The sequence below is a fragment of the Apteryx mantelli genome, chromosome 3, assembly GCF_036417845.1.
Source record: "Apteryx mantelli isolate bAptMan1 chromosome 3, bAptMan1.hap1, whole genome shotgun sequence".
NCBI classification, from domain to species: Eukaryota; Metazoa; Chordata; class Aves; order Apterygiformes; family Apterygidae; genus Apteryx; species Apteryx mantelli.
The window spans coordinates 112,199,340-112,221,915 of NC_089980.1; the positions used below are offsets into that span (position 1 = coordinate 112,199,340).

At 41.7% G+C, this 22,576-nt stretch overlaps 1 protein-coding gene across 1 annotated transcript in view; it reads right to left on the bottom strand.

Annotated features, from left to right (window-relative positions):
* The window catches only part of HCRTR2 (hypocretin receptor 2), a 33,643-nt gene extending 20,179 nt beyond the window's left edge, over nt 1-13,464 (bottom strand). The window contains exon 1 of the mRNA XM_067294171.1: nt 13,237-13,464. Coding sequence (XP_067150272.1) covers nt 13,237-13,462 — 226 coding nt within the window. The 5' untranslated portion in view covers nt 13,463-13,464. The remainder of the gene's footprint in view (nt 1-13,236) is intronic.
* Between the last annotated feature and the right edge of the window lie 9,112 nt (nt 13,465-22,576).

Sequence of the window (22,576 nt, forward strand, 5' to 3'; positions counted from 1 at the left end):
CCTGTGCAGACTTGGATGCGATATCTAGGATTTCAAAATATAGCTTGCTTAAATTTAATCTTTGATATACATCTGTCATGCCACTGTAAATTCAAGTCAAATCCCCCCTGCAAGGCTCTTTCCTGTCCTTGGACTGCTTTTGGAGAAAATTTGTCACATCTTTCATTTCTTCTATTGTGTTCTTTGTGGATACAGAATTTGAGTTCTTCTCAGCTGTGGCCTCAAATAGCTGAAAGGCAGTGCTTATAAATCAAAGCTTAAAGGAAATACTATATTAATCATCTTTACTGCTCATTTGAGTGATTTAAGTTACCTAATGAAGTAATTACTTGTATAGCATCACACTGTAGTTACAAAATAACAGTTCAAGGCTTTACTATTTTTACTTGAGCATACAGTTATAACTTACAACAATGACTAATTATAAGCTATGGTAGTGTAGAGGTAGCATGTAACAGGGGAGATAATACATTGCTGCCTCTCTGAAATTTCGCTGACATCAGGAAATGCTGGGGAAAAAAATTGCAAACAGCATTTCACTTTCAATAATATTAACGCTTCTGGCTTTTACTTATGGCTTTCTCTTTGCCGTGAATTTAATTCATATTGAAAGTATGGTCCCATCTTGTCTTAGGCAAAAGTTATATCAAGTATCCATGTTTTTTCTGTATTTGCTACTTTTTAGCAATAGGCAACAGTTAAATAACATATAGTTTTAAAGGTTCAGGGTTCAGCTGCTTTGTTTTCATGCTATGGTTTCAACAGTCTTACACTGCTAACTGATTCATACAAGTGCCTATTTTCCAGCAGAGGATGTCAGTGCCTAAATGTGCCAGATTTAAGCAGATATGTGTACTCTTTGACAAAGCCCATTCTTATTCCTGTGCTGCCATGTCTGGGGAAAGAACCTAGTTGTAAACATTATTTTTGTTAAAAAAAATCCTCAAAAAGTAACAAATGTGAGGTTAATCTCATTGGCCACAAACAGTACCAAAAATGAATTCATAGCATTTTGCATGTTGTTTTCAAAGCTTTCTATCAATATGAGGAAATGAATCCTTACCATACCCCACGGAGCTAAGAAAATTTTCATTTTAGATGTGAGAAAAGCAAAGCACAGTACAGAAGTCAGCAAAGTCCATTGAGTAAATCAGATCCAGAATAAGAAATGTGGACTTTCGAATTCTCAGCTCTGTACTAAGACTTCCATATCACTGGCTTATTGAGGATGGAATTCAGATGATCTCCAGTGCCTACTATTCCTCAGAGAAATATAAAAGACTGTTCCCCTTGCTACTCAGGGAGCAGTAATATAGAAAGTAGCTCTTAATTCCTTTGAATTCTACTCTACAGGGGCAAGACGCACCTAAAAGGTGGAAGAAAGTTAATTTACAAACATAGAAATGTAGGATATTTTGTTACTTTAGGTTTCTCTGTTTATGCTTGTCTGTTTCCCCTTTTGACTTGATAAGTTCTTTGCAGCATAGACCATTTTCCATTTTCTCTTTGTAAGGGGCTTAGTGCAATAACATCCTAACTTATGCATTTACAGACTACCATAATAATTAAGAAAACTCCCAGCAACTTATTGCATGAATATATACAGAAAATGAGTATGTGTAAGAGAGTCTGTTATAAAAAATCTCTGAAGAGAAAGTATTTTAAAAATGACAGTCAGCCTTTTTTCCCCAACTTATTGCCCTCTGCTGGTTGAAGTATTGCTTTCAACCTGCACAAGTATATGGTGTTTTCTTTAAGTGTAAGGATAAATAGAACTATAAGGATTTGCTATGAATACAACAGAATGATGTAAATGACAGAAAGTTAGTTCAATATATTCCTCTCCAGACTTGATACTTTTCTGAGTCTACTACAGTGCTAAACTTGTTCAACAGTTCTGGACAACAGTTTCATTCATATAATGATGATCTAGCAGATTATCAAGAAAGTGTCTCTATTCTATATTCAAAAGCTAATCTTTTTCTGGGAGTGCAAAGTAGTCTGGATATGCCACTGACTATATTATAAGTAGTTAAGCATCAGAACAGGGGGATTTTGTCTTCTCTCTACTCCTCTCTCACTCCTTTAAATATGCAATTCCATTTCCATCTCAGCCAGGCCTGCAAAGAAGTGGAGGCACTTTTAGCTTTCATATAAGCCCTAAAGAAACATGCTAGAGAAGAGAAGTTTCATAGAGTATGAAACACTGTCTACCAACCAGAGTGAAACGGCAGAGGGCAGTAGCTTTGTGCTCGGCTTAGAGAAGCAATGAAGAGACAGGTAGTAAAGGTTCTCGTCTGGAAGTGGATTTTACCAAAAAGTAATGCAAAATCATAAAGCAGGAGATGAGGCCAGCACCAGCCTTCCTAAAAAACCTGGGAGACACCACAGACTTAAGAGGATGTCTGTTTAGTTAGGGCACAATAGTGTCTTAAATTAGACTCTTTGGACCTCAACTGAAAATCTATGAACTAGTAAAAATAGCCCTGAATAAACCATGATTTAACATTATATGCAAATCTTTTACATGACCTTTGATATATCCAGCTATAAGTGTGAGTTAGAAAGCAGGAGACACGATGCTAACATGGGCAGTGAAGACAAGAGGATCAGAAGTTCAAAGAAAAGTGGGAGAAAAATGTGAGAGAAATGAATCTGAGAAAAGTTCCTTTATTATGTACAGTTCTTCAAAACTGTTATAACTCTCTATTGGAATGTAATCACCTGCCCAGTTTATTTTATTATTTTCTGTATTTTAGTTTTTATTTTATAAAAATGCTCAAAGTTACAGTTAGTAACCTTCCTACAAATGAAAACAAACAGAGCAGTTTTCACAAAGAGCATCTGGTTTTCCAGTGGTTACTTAATCAAACTTTCATAACTCCTTCCTCATAATGAAATTTCTCACCACTGATGCCTTCAGTTTCTTCTAGCAGAATTAAGAGATGAGCTTTAAGTAAAGCAATTGCTATTCTTACCTTTGCCACACAGTGTCAGTGAAGGCTTGGAAACTGGATTGAGTTGCTGGCTGACTCTGTTTGGAAAAACTTGTGGCGGCTTTGCCCAGTGAAGGGAGTTCTGTTATAATGAAGTTTCTTTCAGAACTCACCCCTCCAAATGCTCATCATCTCCCTTGAAAAAAGTCTCACGGGCAAGTCTCATGAAGGACTGAACACAACAAATTCAAATCAGAGATAAAATTTAAGACAGATACTATGTGAAGGCCATCAAGAAAGCTTCAGGTACCTCATTATATTCCTGAAGAAAAAAACCTCTCAAATATCACAGTATGGTGAGGTTTTTAGATTGGTATTATTCATGTATAAATTTAATCCCTGTTGGTTTAGCATCCTTGGGTATTTTAATTAGAGGCTGTAATGCCACCTATTCAATTAGCATAATTTATTGTATCTGAAGCTGAATATGAAAACAATACAAAGGCTCCAGCTGGTATAAAATGCAGCTGATTGCCTCCTGGAAGATTTAGGCTGTCTTGGGCATATTAAACACTATACTACAGTCCTTCCACTGGAAAATAGTTGTCAATTATTTTCTACATGTCAGCCCTAAACCATTTCTCTAACACTCCAGAAGTCTCATCAACCTCTTATTCAATGGGTGAACTTCCAGCTGGACTTCTCAGTCCAAATAAAAACATAATTTCCATAACTAGCAATGCCTGACATTTGCACATATAAATGAATGACACCACCTCTTATCTCATTTTTTGGTGAATAAGAATGTTAAATTCCAAATGCATATAGACAAGGAACTATTATTTTCTTTCTCCATCATAACACACTTTGATGACTTAATTTTGCTTTATTAATTTAATATCACAATTGAGTGTCTAAAATATCATAATATTGGTACATAGAAGCCATATGGAAGTATTTCTGCGGTTACAAGCACTGACCAACAACATCTTCAAATGCATGAGGCAGAAAACTTCTAAAGAACTTTACCTCTTCATGATGATTTATAATCAACAGTGATAAGAAATACGTGTTTAATAGATTTGGGTTATACACTATCCTCTTCTCCTTCCTCCCCTTCTCCCCCCTCCAGCCAAATAATTGGTTCTTTATATGGTATTTTCCCTTTTGTTCTTTCTTGTGTGATGACATTATCTAGTGTGAATCAAAGTCTTGACGGTGAGGTGTCTAGCAACGCAATCACACTGAGAGAAAAGCTGAGTAGATAGGCAACCAAATGGGATTTTGGTGTGCTAGAGCCTCTGCTCAAACACTGAATGAATGCACACTATTGGAAGGGAATATGCTATGCCTGAAACTACTGTGAGTATGATCTATTCCTGATTGAGAATCCTTCTGCTTTATTTTAAAAGTCCAAAAATTAGGTGCCTAAGCCTAAGCTTATTTTATTTATTTTACATAAGCTCTGTGAGTCTTTCAATAATTTTGATGATGATCTTGATTAAGGGGTGAGAAGCATTTTAACCAAATTGCAGAGGATATTTAATTAGGAGTTTTTGAGACCAGCAGCAAGAACAAAAGATCTAAAACACAAAGACTGCTTCTGTGAAGAGGAAGAGGATATCTATTTCCGAGGCTGTCAATCTCATACCCACTATTAAGTTCTAAACTCACACATTACTTCATTTTTACATAACTAATCTTATCTAGAAAAAAACAAATCTAACATAAAATCAGGTTAAGGTTGAAAAACTAATAGAAATAGTGACACAAAGAGAATACACTTTTTATACAATGTTTGTCGTAATAAAAATATATTGAAAAAATTCTACAGTTGGTAATAATGCCTAGCAGATAAGAACTGTCCTTGTATATGTGATGTGACAGCTGAAAAGATGGATAATATTCTTGGCTGCATATACAAAGGAATCACATAGTCTGTCAGAGAGGTGATAGCTCCTCTTCATAAGACACACTAGAAACACACCAACAGATTTGAACAAAATCATAGAAGCATGACAAAAAGAGTGGGTGGTTAGATCATGCTCCCTATGCATCGTAATTAAAAAAGTCCATGTGAGGTGGATCCATCACTTTTTTCTAGTAAAGGTCTAGAAATATACTGAAATTGTAAGAAATATATTTGAATAACATTGAACAAATGAAATCTTAAAATATTTTCTTGATTGTCAGCCTAACTGAAATGTACTTATGAGGAACTGTCTCCCACAGAAGACAAAGAGAATCTAAGTAAATAAAAACAGGTATGTAATAACTAGTCTGCTTATAGCAATATAACTCCTGACATGCTTTCTAGCTACCAAGTGCTCTATTGCACTCTGGCTTTTAAAAGGAATTGTGATTTGGGGTTTGTTGGTTACTTCTGTGTTCTCCTATCCACTTCTATATTTTATGTACTGCCTCATTACTATGGTGCTAGAGAAGAACACAAGAATCAAATTATGCTTGCTGAAAGCTAATCTCTACAAAGCAGAACTGGGAGTAATAGCACAATCATATAATTGGCACAGGGTTCATTTTCTAACTTAGTCACATTACATAATCTTAGACAATTAACAGTCTAATGAGAATGGGAGTTACTACCAGAAGATCAGCTATGCAATAAAAACAGTCTGCCAAAAATCCCAATTTTGGTCATCTCTGGAGGAACTGAGAGGCACCATCACACAGTTTCTTGAGCTAACTATACTGATTAACACAGTAATTTGTCCCTCCACACATACATATGTACATACATACACACACACACACAAGATCATTACAACTATGAATTGGCGTTTCTGGTCATCTTTGCAGGGCTGGCTATACTGAATGACCAGTGATTTAATAATCACATTTGAATTATTTGTCTGTCTATAATAACAATAAAAAGCCTACAAAATCACGACATAACTTCACATTAGAGATGTAAGGACCCTAAATATAACTGTCATACTGCATGATTCTACAATGAAAAGATTTCATACTTCACTATGATTCAAATTAAAATCTGAGTAGCTCATTAAAATCAAGGTGAGCTTTGTGACTGAAATGCTGTGCAACTTTGAAACTTTATGCTTCAAAATGCATCCACCAGTCAGCATTAAATGGAGTTACATTAAGAAAAAACCTTTCATGTTTATTTCTAATATGGGTGTAAGAACTCCTTTTCTTTAGACTATTCAAAGAAAATACAATTCACTATGCCAGTGGAATGCTACAGCGAATATCTTGCACACTATAAAACATCTGAAGCTAGATCATAAACCCACATTGACAGTATCATATTCCCAAGACTGGGCTAAAACCCATGAAGTCTGTTCTGAGAACCAGGAGGCAGAGGACAGCTCTGTCAGTGCCAAGTGCACCACTCGGCCCTGCCACCCCTTCCTCCCGGCCGGGGTTTGGCCACCTGAGCCCAAGGACAGCTCTGATACGGTGCAGTCATGTAAGCTGGGGTCAGACTGCTGGGAAAAGAACTGTGGGAGACAGCTGTGAGAGCTGTGAGGGGGTCTCTTATTTGCTTGGGAGCTGCATTTAAGCTCAGGCTCTTGCCCTTAGCTCTGGCAGAAACCATGTTGCAAGTATGCCTGTGCCTGGTCATGAGCCTTGCTGATCCAGGTCATTATCCTGACCCACTGACTTGATTTCCTGGCTTAACCTCAGACCCGTCTTGTCCCTATGAACTTGCCTGGAGATCCCTGAGCTGTGGCTGACCCTGGTGACTGTCACTAAACTTGCCTGGCTCTCCTTGCTTGGGTGCTGCGGGGCTCTGCCCTTGCTGGTGAGGGCACTGCCCTGCCTGCCTGGCTGTCACCCTCAGCTCCCAGCTTGCCTTCCCGAGGGAGCAGCCTGCGCTCTTGCTGTTCTATGACAAATTCCATTTGTGAAAAGTACAATATTGAAAGCAAGTAAATCAGCTGCTAACAAACATCCAGAAAAAGGCTTCAACTTGACATGCAGCACAAAAAATAAACACTGCTTAAAAAAAACTAAGCAGCATTCCAAAACTTTCCATTTTGGAAAGATGGTGAGTTAAAGCAAAAAGTGACAACAATCTTGAGTTACATTTCATTTGCTAATGCCCCAAAGACAGTTCTGTCTAAAGGGTACTTCACTGACGTAATGGGTATGATCTGAGTCTCTGCTCAGTTCCTGGTAGACATGGCTCTACTGTTTTTAGCAATCTCACTAGAGTTGTGCGCTGGCTGAAGAGTTTGCTATTTACTTCCTATTTAATCTGCCAAATGCATGTGAGTGTGCTTTCTCTTGCCACCCCACCTGATGCTCTGGCATTTATGACCAGTTGGTCTTAGCTAGCTCTTCTGAGGGAGCTGATGAGTAGCCAGCCCTTAGGCTGAGGCTTATGATATATCAGATAGAGACATTTCATCAGCAGTGCTGTAGACAGAAGAAAGGAAGAGAGTTTAATGGAAGAGGAGTCCTAAATTTTCAGTTTCCAGCGTACACATGTAGCCCCAGAAGTAAGACCAACAGAATCAAAGGTAAGTGTGAGTTAAACAGGATATGAAAGGCCTTAGAAAAATAATATAATTTTTATTTCTCTTTCAATGCATTTTTATAGTTTTTGATCCTTGAGACTGGGACCTTTTCCATTTGTTCAAATTCTAGTCCTCCTCCTTTATCACTGAATAGTTTACGGCAGAACTAGTGTCTTTTGGAATGATGTTAGAATAGAAGTAGTCAAACTGCTTATTATTTTACTGACTAAAAAAAATATTATTCAAGTACATTCCTTTTTTATTCAACTATAAGGGCAGTCTCCAGCCAGATGTAACTGTCATTTCTTTTAGAAGAACTGAAATGAAAATCAGCAAAATTTGTATTAACATTCAAGTTGTCAGATGACCTCTTGGAGCTCACCTTCCCTCAGTCCCTTCAGTCCCACCAATCCCTGCCTTTTTGCCCTTTTCAGAGTCAGGTTCAATAGGACTGCACTATTCATACTACGCAGAGTTGACTTTCAACATAAAGGATGCTAATGGAAAATAGAGCCATATCCCCTCTGGACTCTCTGGTCAGAAGGATTATATAGTGAAACTAAAGTCAAGCATCTGGATATGAAAATCTATAGAGAAATAAGCTTAATTTTAAATCAGCTTCATCTTTTAATACATTTCTGCTCTTGATGTATCTCATAAGGCTGTGCATGGCTGTTTCTTGTTAGTAATCCTCATGATATTATGCAAACATCAATGTACATCAGTTGAAACCCTACATCTTACATAAATGAAACTCATATATTCTATATCATAGGTAGATAAAATTATATCAGTACCATATCATTTTCTATGTGGTATCTTTTTAAATACAACTAAGCAATCCTAGTTACTCTCCATCTAAAAGATAAAAGTGACTCTCACGCTTATATTACAGATCTAAAGCCCTTTCAATGCCAGATTCCCCAAATAATCTGGACAAAATAAAAAGAAACAACTTAAAATGCAATGAAATGAAATATGCCTGATCTACAGCCATCAAACACAATTCATGAAGGTCATGGCACCATTTAAGAGAACACATGAATCATCCTATTCTACCAACATTTGTATGCATACATAGACCTCAGTAATTCACCAAATATCTTTAAAATCACATTAGAGAAAGAATTGAGAAATTACAATTGCCTGTTGATAGAAACTGACTTGAACTCAGGTGTTATATATAATTATAAGCAAAACCTTTCTTCTACACCCAAGAAGAAAGCAGGCCTAAAATCAAACTACAGCAAATAACAAACAAATCCTTTTGAGCTCTATAAGTCAGTCAGCGAACTCTGAGGAAAGAACCGCTCTTGGGTTCTGTACAGATCTCAGCACAATGTGGTGCTAGGAGTTACTATAAAATAAATTATAGACAATAGATCTATCTTGAGAAGACTAATTCTCTGTCAATGGAACTTAGTTTCATTCTGAGTTGGAAAGAAAAACAAATATCACCAAATTCTGTGAGTAAAGAAAATCTCTGAGATCTGTCCTAATGCTCTGCATGGTCCCCAAGCCTTGGAAGCCACCAATGTTGCGGAGTGTCAAGCTGAGTGCTGGCAGTTCGTGTGTCCTCGGGCTCTCAGCTCCTGCCTGCTCAAGGAGGGCTGCCAAGAGGCCCAGCAGGCCAGTTGGCAGGAAACCAGGAAGCTGCCTTGTTCTGTGCTGGATCTTTGATGAAATCAAGTGATCTCTGCTGTACGTTTTGATTTTGATGAATGAGTGAGTGTTCCCTGAGGGAAAGCATTTCATCAGAAAATTTCTGACCTACTCTAATGAACAACTTAAACAAGAACCATTCATATTCTTTACCTGTATAAACAGAGTTAAATGTATGGAGTTGGGCATTGACTATTAATCCCTTATGGTCTTATTCCCGTTTCTAACTGCTGCAACTGGTTAAAGTGGAATGATCATGTCCAGTGACTAGAGACCTCTGTGCATCCTAAAAATACCTTTCCTACTTCAATTTTCTGTTTTTCTATTTTTAAACAATGTTTTCAAATAAAGAAGAAACAGACAATTACTCAGCTTACATACTCAGTTAAGAAGTCCTGTTTTGCACTACCTTTGCCAAGTAGTTGCAAGAGCTCCATTCCTGGGCTGTGGCAGAGATATCTTTTGATCTCGCACACAAAACAGAAAGTCCTTACCCTCAATACCTCAATACCTGTTCTGCTTCTAGGGATACATAGTGACCGATTGAAAATGAAATAGGACATGGAGACAGCACATGCTGATGTTATCACCCAGGGTTCGCATTCTCTGAATATTAGTGCAATTATTTGTCTTAAAACCTCAGCCAGTAATTCTCAGAAAAAAAAAAAAAAAGTGCTGTGGCTTGAGCTTTTACACTGAAAGTCAAAATGCAACTATGTAATAAGGGCATGTTTCTCTTCAGTGGCTCCAGATGAAATCTCTGGTGGGCAGCCAATGTGGGCACACATGAGAATCAGTGACATGAATCAGACTTGCATTCAAATGCAAGGACTTGCTGATGGTTTTCATTTTAGCTGGTTTTGCAGCAGTCTGAACAGTGCACGTCAATTCTCCTAATTAAATTGAAAGCTAAATGGCAATGCAGACCTTGTTATATGCTACTATTAGTAGGGAGAATTCCTGCAGTGCAGCTCAGCCAAAAGCCCAGTAGATGTCAATCAAAGTTCAAGCTTCTGATTCTACCTTTGGTTGTTAATTAACTGTCAGAATGCTTTAATCCAGTCTATTGCTAATGTCTGAGGGATGTGCTGTGCTTTCTACTTGTACAGATGTTACTGAGGGGACACAACGAGTTTCCTCATTCCCTGCAAATGCGCTATTGAAAATGAGAGGTGGATTTGTCATTTTGCAGATCAACATAGGGAGGGGAAAGGTTTCTTAAGTGCTATCCGGATAGGACCTGGATGAAACAGAACCAAAGCTTTGGCTTCTCATGCCACACTAGTCCAGCAACACTGGTCAGACGTAAGCAGAGGAACACATTGCATCACTAAGGATGACACTATAAACCACTAAAACTCTCATTAGAACCACTTCTACTTTGTGTTCAAGGCAGTGGTCCATGAGCAAATTCCAGATTAACTCAGAATATGGATTTTTCAAATAGGAATAATTAGCCCCTGGAAAACTTCAGAATGTGTATTGCTTTATACCAGATACCAGCAGCCAAATAAACAAGGTTTCAAAAAAATGTCTTTGGAAAAAGAGCATAAACCACATCCATTCCTCTCCCCAAATTCACATGAGCCTGCAATCAGTGCATTATGAGGTTTCCTACATAAAGATGAGACAGTGTTCAGCTAATGAGCACCTGCACCTGCAGACCCCACAAACAGCTTCTTGCCTGCAAACAGAAGCAGTACTTTGGGTGGGTGAGGTCTGTGCGACCCACAAAGGCACTTCAAAGGGCAGACAACTTTGGCAGAAGCAGCAGCAGGTCCAGCACAAAGGAAAAGTGACCGGACAGCCAAATGCAAACTTCTGTCCCAAACAAAAAGATAATGTACACAAGTGTCAGGGAGGAACATTTCCACATCAGCACCAATATTGGCTCTGTTTGCAAGTGCAAAGAGACAAAACTGTTTCTCCTCGTGGCTTTCACGGGGTAAAGAGTGCAAACAGGGTGAGAGGTCCTATAGCCGAAGATTTGACCTTGAGTCTTTAAAGGCTAGAGGACAGCCTGTTTACAGAATGGGTGGAGGTAAATAGGTAAAGACAGATCCTAAAACTACCTCCAAAAGTAGTCTTTGCTCAGGATCAGAAGAAGACAGTTTTCTTTTTAGTTTAAAGTATACCCTCTTTAGGAAGGCTCTTAGCACTGCCTATCAAGCTCACTACCGAGCAATGGAGAGAGTAAGCAAATGTTCAGGCTTCTGAATAATGCAACCTCTTTCGCTAAAGACACACTGGTTTCGTGCATATTCAGTATTTATCAGCAGTTAGCACACCATTACAGAAACAAAATGGCAATATCAGTTCTTTGAAAGAAAGAAGACTTCCAAAATTTTGCCTTTGGCTTCAGTCTCCTTTGCAGCTTGACTAGAGAAGCATGCAAAGCTTGCAGATGACAGCCCTGCCATACATAAATCCTGTTTAAAAACATGAATGAAAGACCCTGAAGGCAGAGTTCCGTATGTTAGTGCGCCACTCTTTTCATGAAAATATCACTGACGTAAATAAACAAAAAGCAAATGGCCGTGATAAGCGGATTCTCATGGCGTAATCAGCTCCCTGGTGGTCATGCTGCATGCATGTACATTCATAAATACAGGATTTATTAAGACTAACGTATTCTCAGCTGATCCGAGTATCAGCAAAATAAAATGGAAATGTCTGCAGTAATAGGAGTCGGTCAGGATGCAGATGCCCCAGGAATGTGAGTGTGTGTGCGTGTGTGTGTGCGCACACGCGCGTGCTTACACCACCCTGGAGCAGCCGTCACCGTGGCAGCGGTGGCACGAGGCACGCCGGTGCGCGCTGTCCGCACGAACGCATTTTCTTACAATCCGGTAAAAATAACGGGAGCGGCGGAGGTACACGCGGGGAGCTCAGCCTCACCTCCGGGCTGGCGGGCCCGTTCAGAGGAGCCGTAGCGACGGAGGAGCGCGGGGCCGGGCGGGGAGGGAGGCAGCGGAGAGGGAGGGCGGGCAGCGGGCGGTGGCGGCTCCGGTGGGGCCCGGTCAGAGCCTCCGCCGCCCGCCGGCTCCGTGACACAGACCCCGTCCCGCCGCCGCGGCTTCCCGTAAACGCTCCCTCCTCCCGCCGTCGCCCCCGCTCCCCGCCCCGGCCCGCCCCACCTTCCCGCTGGCCGCTCCTCTCCAACCTCAGCTTTCAAGGAAACTTTCATTCACCGAGTGAGAACGACCCTCCTCCCGCTCCCCTGCCGGCCCGGCCCCGGCTCCCGCCGCCTCCCCGGGGCAGCCGCCGCGCAGCCCCGTGCGCGCGGGAAGGCGCCGCCCGCCCCTCCCCCACCGCCCCCCGCGCGGCCGCGACCGCCGCTCCCGCCGCCGAGCCGCCTCCCCGGCGCGGGGCGGCCGCGGCCCCGCCCGCCGGCTCCTTCAGGGGTGAATGGGAGCGGGGCGGGCGCGGGCAGGAGGCGGGCTCCGAGGCGCCGCCTCCCCTCGCTTCTCTGAATGGGCGGCGAGGAGGGCGCCGGCCCTCTCCTACCCCGCGGGGCCGCTGCGCCCCGGCCGCGCGGCCGCGGGCCGTGCCGGGCTCGGCTCTCTCCCGGCTGGGGGCTCCCGAGGGAGGCGCGGCCGCCCTCCCCCTCGCGCCCCGGGGCGCGGCCAGCCCTTCTCCCCAGCCTGTCCTTTAAAAATATGTAGGCTTGATGTTTCTAGCGCTCGCGCTGGGCTCTGCCGGGGGGCCGGGGCGGGGAGGGGCAGCAGGCCCCGGGCGGGCGGGCAGGGGCTCGCCGCGAGGCGGGGCCGCCTCCCCCGAGCGCCGCGGCCGGGCGACCGGTTTCAGCACCATCGGCCCGGCGGACAGGGGCGGGAGCCCGGCGGCGGCGCCGGAGCCCGGGCAGGGTCTCGCCGCCGGCCCTGAACGGCGCCGCGGCCCCGGCGCTCCCCGAGCCCTCCCGGCGCTGCCGGCGAGCGGGGGCGATTCCCGTCCGAGCTGTCCCGCGCCGAGGGCCCTCCGCCTCCGCCTAACTTTTGCTCCCGCTGCCGGAGACAACCGTGTTTCCAGGGGCTGCGGCGGGAGGTGAGAAACTCGCCCAGTTTCTGGTCGTTGAGAAAAGCCGCCGAGCAGACCGCCCCGCGGGCTGCACGGCAACTTTGAGGAGCGAGACTCACCCAGGACGTTGCCGACGAGCGCCACGATGAACACAATGATGTAGCCCGCGATCAGCGCCCATTCGTACTCTTTGGGGTGCAAATACTCCTTCCAGAGGTACCGCAGGAACTCCTCGTCATCGTAGTCGGTGGAAGGGGTTAAGAAAGCCCGCGTTTCATTCAGCTCTGGGGAGGACGACCAGTTCCTGCAGGGCGGGTAGTCGTCCTCCGGGCTGGTGCCGGACATCCCTGGCGGCGGTCCGGCTCGGAGCAGAGCCGCTCAGCGCTCCAGCGCGCGCTCCAGCCCGTCCATCGAGGCGCGGCGCGCGGCGGCGCGTGGGGAGACGGGCAGAAAGTGACGCGGGAGCGGGGGAAGCCAATGCGGGCCGAGCCTGGGCTCCGCGCCGGCCCCGCGGCGCTCCGCGGGCGCGCAGGGCGCGCGGCCGCCCCCCCTCCCCCCCCGCCCGGCGGGAGCCGGCCCCGCGGCGCGGCGCGGCGCGGCGCGGCGGGCGCAGGGCCCCGGCTCCCCCGCCGGGAAAGCCGCGGGGGCTCTGCGCGGCGCCGGCTGCCTCCTGCAGACCGCGCGCGTTCACGCAGAGCCTCCCCTGCCCCCCTCTGCTGCCCCCCTGCCCGCCCGCAGCCGCCTCTCTTGTCCCGCTCTTAGACATCGCGTATTAAAGCACACGAAGTCAAGACACTTGCGCGTTAAAGGGCACGAGTTCACGCGCAGCGGTGGGAGGCCGCTGGGTGAAGGCCGCTGTTAAAAACCGGTGGCTAATGAGCCCTTCTCCTCAGGGTGCCCCTTAAAAAGTTCTGCTGGGTATGTGACCCAAATAGATGAATTAAAACCAGTGGAAAAATCAAAAAAGGTGCTGAAGAGACACGTGTGTAGTTTTGTTGGGTTTTGGTATCACGAGAGCTCGTTGTGGGCTTCAGCCTAGTGTGCAGGCTCCCTGCACTGAGGCTGCCTTGGCCGCCCAGCTCGGGGCCTCAGGAGAATGGTTCGCGCTGCTCGGCTCTTCCCGACCCAGCTGACCCGGCAGAGAGCTGAGCAGAGCCCAGAGGCCAGGCGCTGCTTAAGCAGGTCATTGCTTCCTGGACTATTTTCATATTTTGCCCAGCGTACGATTCCTGAAAGTGAAGGGACAACAAGTCTGGGCTTGTCCCTCCTGGCTGAAAAAAACCCCTGTTATTCAGGTAATTTGTTAGTTTTTTCACTTCCTAGCTGAATAATTTAATGAGCAGGATATAAGCACCACTTCCACAGTGAAATGACACACCTGGCTCTCTTAAGCCAGTTAAGTAAAGTAATTTATGTATAGGGTCTGCATCTCCACAAGAGTGAAGGAACTATGGTGTTACTCTAATTCCAACACATGCATCCTAGAGAGGCAGAAATTCAAAAACACTCTAGTGCTTAGCTCTAGACAGTACTTAATCATTCTTTATAGGCATGCAGCCTGCTCTGCTGACTGCAAAGTCCAACACAGCATATGCACACCTGTTGTTGCCATTGAGCACCTATTTCTATAGATCTGCTCTCTTTGCTTTAGTTCCCTCTCCATAAAATAAAGAAAAAATCTCTTTTATTCCACAGGGAAGTTGAGAGGACATTTTAGCATAAATACATTAAAGAATGAGATATGCTCAGATATAAAGGTAGGATCCGCACCTATCTTACATACATTAGAAAGATAGACTTTGCAAGCCTTATAAATAAAGACTAGACACTCTGCACATAATGAAAACATCTAGAGTGTATTAGTTGTGGTATGAGGCTTTGGAAGGTATTTATGATCTCCTGAGAATGCAGGAATGTAGGTGTATTTGGTACACAATAGAAGCAGATGTTTAAGGGGCTTGTCATGATCTTCACTAATGGTGAACAGACATAGAACATGACTATTTGGTGGTTGGTAACAGATAATCACATTTGTACTCCAGCTTGTTTCATGTGTTACAGTGTTTTTCCATGACTTCAATATTTGTTTCCAAGTTGACATAAACTCTGAAACAGATGAAGCCTTTTTTTAACATAGAGTGCCAGAAGTGAAGGAGTGTACCCTTCTCCTCACCAACAGTAAGGAACTGAATCAAAGAAATATAAATAGTAAGAATCAACACGGTTTTATGAAAAATGGATCTTACAACTCATTGTTTTTCAGCAAGATTACAAGTTTGATTGATAAAGGCAACTGCACAAATTTGGTATTCCTAGACTGCTGTAAGACATTTGCTTTAATTGGTACAGCACATTCTGATTAGGGAGACAGGATAATAAGGAATCAATATGGCACACATTATAAAGATTAAAAACTAGCTAACTAACAGGTCTCAGAATGAAATAGTAAGTGAAGAATCATCACTGAGCCTGTGCATTTCTACAGGTCTCAAGCAGGTCAACTCTTGGTTCTATTACACTCAACATTCAATGACCTTGAAGAAGATGGTTACAAAGATCAGGAAGAAACAGCTAAACACAGCCTCCCATCATGAATCCATACCCTAAAAAGTTAATGTGATCCTTGATGGTATGAATACTTACAACTGTATAGCTGCGAATGTAGATTAAGGTATGCAGAAGTATAAGGGAAACTTGACTAACGAGGTAAAACCTGCAACATGTACAACAACCTACTACTTAGCAAATGCTTATCAACTTGAGTCACTACAGCTGTACATTTTAAAATCAAGATTGGATGCCTTTCTAAAAGATAAGTGCTAGTTCAAATGGGAATTAATTCAGAAAAGTCATATGACCTGCAATATACAGGAGGTTAGACCAGGTGATTACAATAGTCCCTTTTGGCTTTCCAATCTCTGAAAGTGTATTAGCAAAATAGAATCATCCAATGAATTTTAATGCTGATTTATCTTTTTTTTTTTTTAAAAAAAATCATATATATATAATTATAATTATATTTGCACCAAAACTAATGCAATTTAAATTTGTCCCTTTTACATGAAAGTGAACAGTAAATGCTCAAAATTTATAACTCTTATTTCGTTAACTGTTTTTTCAGTTCAAAACCCATTTAACATGTGGTTTTAGAAATTTATAAAACAAAGAATATACTGGCTACTCAGCATCTAAAAGAAGTATAAATTCAAGGTTATATCTATTAAACTTTTTACCTCAAGAGAGTAGTGTCTCATACTTTATTTAGCTAAAAGGTTCACATACATTAATATCTTTTCTAATCCATAAATTTCCACCACTAATCCCAAAATATTGAAATGAAATTATCAGCCCTGGAAGATGTGTCTTGTGACTTTTTATGCCACTTATTATATGATATTAGACCATGTGAATATAAATCAAACACAATTTTATGCTTTATTCCATCTGATAGCTCAAAGGAACTGGCGTTCATAGAGAGCAAACCAACTCTGTTTCAGCATCCAAAATTTATTGCTTTGTCAAGCACATTTTTCCCCTCCAAAATAATCATTCTACTGCAGACTTACGTTTGTATTAATCACACAAATAGGCCACATTTCTTCATATGTAAGAGACTAACCCTTTCATTTTAAAATCTATTTGATTCAGAGGATTATTTCCATACCAATCTAATAGTATATTAAATTAAGAGCCTTTTTTCACAGCAGAACAAGCTTTAAATTTTTTGAAAGCTTTAGTTAAAAAGGCAGATGAGCCTGAGGGTTACTGTTCAACTTTTGCTGAACATACCACATAAGCACAGCTGCTGGGGAGAAATACGCTGCTGTATTGACAGTAAAGATGAATTGTGTGAATATGCCCTCTTTCTCATCTTCCTTTGACTGTTCTGATTTAATAGCTCTTATCTGCCCCCTTTCTCTCTATTATGCAATATGTCACATCATGGCTCAACAGAAAAACAATCTTCTTGTTTATTTGCTGGAGCCATCCTGCTCAGTCATGTCCCAGATTTTGGCTGTGAAGCCCCTCTGCTATCTTTCCTCCCTTAGTAGTATCAAGGTGGATCTGCTGCTTCCCTGGCAGCAGCACTAAGTAGCTCCTGTGAAACAGTTGGGCTATCATCAGCTAAACAGATTGTGAAGAAGGGAAGATATTATTTAAGTAAGAAGAGAGAAGCTAAGAGCAGAAGAGAAAGACTGATAGAAAAAGCAGGTTCGGAAATCTCTGCAGCCATAAAATTCCATGGGGAAAGGGTAATAACTACCAGCCACTAAGGTGTAAGGAGCCACAAAAGAAAATGAATGCTATATAGTTTATGAAAAGAATGGACTAATCAGCAAACCTTATAACTGAACATAACCATGGTCCACCAAACAACATACCTGCAGAAACACCCTTCCTTTAGGATCTCTTTTGTCTTAGCATTAATTTAGTAATAAACTGTAAGTTTAAAAGGCAAGATTAGTTTTAACATGATATATATTATTCAGACGTGCTACTGAATTTTTGGAACCCCTGGTGATGCAAGAAACATCCATCAGTTAACCTTGTTTAGCCAACCTCAGGCATTTTTCTCTTCATATACAGAAAGCAGGGTCTCATTCAGCAGGATCCTGTTTTAAAAATTCCAGCGAGCTTGCTAAGGCACTGTTACACAAATTTACAAGAATATCAGCTATAGTGTATTGATTTATTTGTTCGTTAATGCCATTAAAATGAGGCACAGCCAGGGTGAGTTGCTCTAACACTACAGTGATCAAATAAGAAAAGATCAGCAGTTGATTAAATCATTGACATCACCATCATCAATATCCACCAGTGTATTTTAAGTGAAAAGGTCGGATTCTAGTCTCATTCACACTGCTGTAAATTATAAGCAACTTCATTCGTGTCAGTAGGGTTACTTTGCTGTAATACAAATTGAAATGATACATTCCATAGTTGGGCAAATGCAGATGACCTAAAAGTCATATGAGAATTTGAGCCTTGGTGAAAATTTTATTGTGCAGCCACCAAGAGAAATGCCCACCACCTTTACTGTATATTATAGGTATAATTTCCAACTAGGTACAATTCTTATTTAAAAAAACAAAAAAATAAGAAAAAAATCAATGCAAGTACACTGCTCCTCCATCCATTTCCTGGGCCATTTGCTTATTAACCTCTAAGTACTAAACGTAGTTCAGAAAAAAAATGGCAATTCCATTTGCAATATGCACTCCTCCACCAAGTCTACGAAGATTTAAAAACAAACAAATCATTAATGGTCAGGGCACAGATATAACCTTGATATAACAAATTACAACATGCCTTTCCCCCAAATGTCCCTGAGCTGTATACAGAAGCCAAAAGAGGGATGGCTTTTTACTCTTTCTCATAGGACAAGATGCATCCAGTGAAAATACCAGTCAGCAAGTTTAAATAAGCAAAAAAGAAAGAAATACTTCTTCACATTATGTTTATATTCTTGAGTATTTTGAGGAATACCTACAAGGAAGGGGCACAGAGCTTTTTGATAAAAGGATTTGGTTATTTTAACAGAAATCAATGCCTTTCAGGTGAACTTAGCACAACATCTAGTGGTCTAGAAAAAAATGTATTGTTTATAGAAAGTAATGGAGATTACAGCTCTGGGTCTTTAAAACATGTGGCAAGGGGCAATCTCTACTCTGCAGAATGTGCACCTAAAGTAGAGAAGACAAATTAAGAGTGGGAAGCAGAACAGTCACAGAGATGGTTTTAAGTGACATATCACTTTCAGTCATACAGAAGATAAATGACAGAGTCAAGGCTATGATCAGTATTTTCTGCATTCAGGTTCACTGACCTACTGGGCCATACTGACATTAGATCAGACCAAAAGTACTGGATTTTCTGTATGTTTTCCTCAGACTATTTCTTTCTTTGTTCTCTAGTCCCTTATAAAAGCAGTCCATACAAGATGAGGTCAAAGATCCCTCTAATCTCTATTACATCTCTGACAGTGTCCAGGAGTAGATGTTTAGAGAACGATATGAAAGCAAGACAAGTTTGCAGTGATACTTTCCATCATTACAGCTTTCCATCTTTGTGCAGTCACCAAGTTTGCAGCTTCCTGAGGCAAACCATTTTTGGTATAGTTAATAGGTGTTTATGGATTTTTCTTCTGATAAAGTTGTTCTATTGTTTTCTGAACCCATCCAACTTCTAGCTTTCACAATAACTAGAAGCAATGATTTCCATGGTTTGTTACAATTTTCCTCCTTTGCTATCTTTAAACCTTCTGCTGGATAATTTTATTTGGTTTGCTTGTTCATATATTGTAAGAAATAGAATAAATGAGAGCACAGTTAGCAGAGGTAGCCAGCAGATCACAGAATCACAGAATGGTTGAGTTTGGAGTGGAGCACTAGAGATCATCTAGTCCATCACCCCTTTTAAAGCAGGATCACTGAAAGCACATTCCCCAGGACCCTGTCCAGATGGCTTTTGAACATCTCAAAGGATGGAGACTCCACAATCCCTCTGGGCAACCTGTTACCTTCACAGTAAAGAAGTTTTTCCCTATGTTCAGATGGACCTTCCTGTGTTTCAGTTTGCGCCCGCTGCCTCTCATCCTGTCACTGGGCTCCACTGAAAAGTGTCTGGCTCCATTGTCTTTACACCCTCTCTTCAGATATTTATATACATTGATAAGATCCTCCTGGAGCCTTCTCTTTTCCAGGCTGAACAGTCCCAACTCTCTCAGCCTCTCCTTGTATGACAGATGCTGCCTTCATGAAGCTCAGTAAAGGAAAGCGCCCCCAGGGAGGAATAACCCCATGCATTAGTACAGACTGGGGGTTGACCTGCTGGAAAGCAGCTTTGCAGAGAAGGACCTGGGGGTCCAGGTGGACAATAAATTGAATATGAGCCAGCAGTGTGCCCTCGTGGCCAAGAAGGACAATGGTATCCTGGGCTGCATCAGGAAGAGTGTTGGCAGCAGGTGGAGGGAGGTGATCCTCCCCCTCTACTCAGCCCTGGTGAGGCCCCATCTGGAGTGCTGTGTCCAGTTCTGGACTCCCCAGTACAGGAGGGATGTGGCACTATTGGAGCAAGTCCAGCGAAGGGCTACAAAGATGATTAGGGGACTGGAGCATCTCTCTTATGAGGAAAGGCTGAGAGAGCTGGGCCTGTTTAGCCTGGAGAAGAGAAGGCTGAGAGGAGATCTTATCAACGTGCACAAGTATCTGAAGGGAGGGTGTCGAGAGGATGGAGCCAGACTCTTTTCAGTGAAAAACTAAACAGTGCAACAGTGAAACAGTGAAATAATCATTTATTTCTAATATTTGTCCCCTCACTGTCAACCACTTCTCAAACACAAAAGGACCCTTAAGAAGACAGTTTAGCTTCATAAAGAGTATTTGAAAGACCATTGAAAGTAGAACATTTTTTGAAAACAAACTTATATGTCATAAACCATTGCATTGTTGATGTCTTATTAAGAGAAACATAACAGATCTGTGATGCATACCTTCCCTCTCCCAAAAACATTTTGATACCTTCCTATTATATGTATTCACATTTCTACTATTATATCAAATTGTGAAGTATAGGATACAGACTTACCAGTCTTTATTATTTCAGATTCCTCTGGGGGCTCTTTAAAAGTCTGGCTACATGTTTGATACCTTTCACTGCTCCTGTACTGTTTTTGACTAGAAGTTACATGTTATAGTTATTGGGCCAATAATTCAGTGTTTTAACTCCTTTAGCACCCGTTGTAAGTGTCAACTGGTCTTGGAAATCTTTTAGGGCTATATATTTTGTCTAAGATGAAAAATACTTGCAGACTGCCAGAAGTTCCTACATCACTTGTACATAGGAATTGCTGGCTATGAAACAAGCCAGGTATGACCTGGTTTATGTCCATGCTGCTTAAACCCTTTTCCTTCCATTCCGCAGAATGTCCTGATCATGTGCTGGCTGCCAATTTGGAATGATCTCTAGGTTAAGCCAGCCCCTGAACTGTGCCAGGGAATTGCTTGAGAGAGGTTTGATCCTGTGCCATGGTCCTGTCCAACTTACTATTGTAGACATACCTACTAAGTTCCACTGAATGTCTTCCTTACTTCTGAATTGCCTGTCTGTCCAAATCCTCACTTAAAACAGCCATTTCAGGTTATCTGCCTTGTATTTTAGATTTTCAGACTTTGCATGGAAGTGTTCATAGATATGTGCCTGCTTTTTGCGTGTTTTTGGGTGTTTGCATATGTGTTTAAATGAGACTCTATTCATTTAGTCTTTTTTTTGCTGTCACTTGTTCGAATTTTGCTGACTTTTGCTCTAAGCTTCATCGGAATACAGAGTACGTAACTTCACCTCTGGGGGATGAATCATCTCAAATTGTGTACTTTTCAACATGTTGGCTTTCAGATCATTAGTTTGAAAATTTTCCTATAACTATTTTGATTTTTAGTATCATCAAAGGATTTAATTTTCTTTGGATGGACCACCTCCCTCCTGTATAAGGTCCATTTATTCTTAAAGTTTTCTCATTTCCTAATTTCTTTTGCTCTTCCTAATTTCTATTGCTAATTTCCTCTGTTCTTCTCTATGCCATTTTCTCAACCACATATAGACATCTTGCACTCTCTCTAGCCCTGTGTATGGTACTAAGAACATTTCTCAACACGTTTCCCTTGAAGTATTTATACTACCTGTTCCTACTATACTCTTAATGTGACTTCTTGAGATTTACATTTTTACCCTGTCATCAGAAAACAACACAGAAATATTTTATCATGAGAGTGGTATGCAAAGCATCAAAATCATTTGGATCCATGTTTTATTCTACTGTTTGCTCTTTGATTCTTAAAGTGTGATTTCATAACCTGTTTATGCATTCGTAATTTCATGTGGCATTTAAAAACATTACTTCTGCCTAGATAGTATATTCTTTTATACTTTATATCTTTTCCAGATTAATAAAAATATTTCAGTTAGGTAGTAGATATCTTACTTTCCTCCTGTTTTTAATCAACTGTTGCATGAATATTTTTCTTAGTCTTTCAGTGAAATACTGACAAAGAGCTTTTAAGTGGCTATACACTACTTTGCACTGAAAAATGAAGAACTTTGCAGTTGTTTCCATAACTGTTCTGAGGCTTCTTGTGGCATAAGAGCATACAAGATATATTGGCATACAATTTCTGAAGAAAACAATGGGCATTTCTTACGTCTTTTGATCTGACACCTCTTGGACAAGATTCTAATGTTTCAGCATAGACTGCGTTGATTTTTTTTTTCCTGCAGTTTGCTACTGTATCCGTAAAATGTAAAATTACTGAGGAAGACCGTTAGCAAGAAGTCTGAAACTGAACACCAAAACAGTGAAAAGCTTGGTTGCTCAGGCCCTAAGGTCATGCTGGGTCAAAAATAAATAAACAATAGAAGCTGCCTGTGCTACAGAATCACTAAAACTAGAACCTTTAGTAGTCT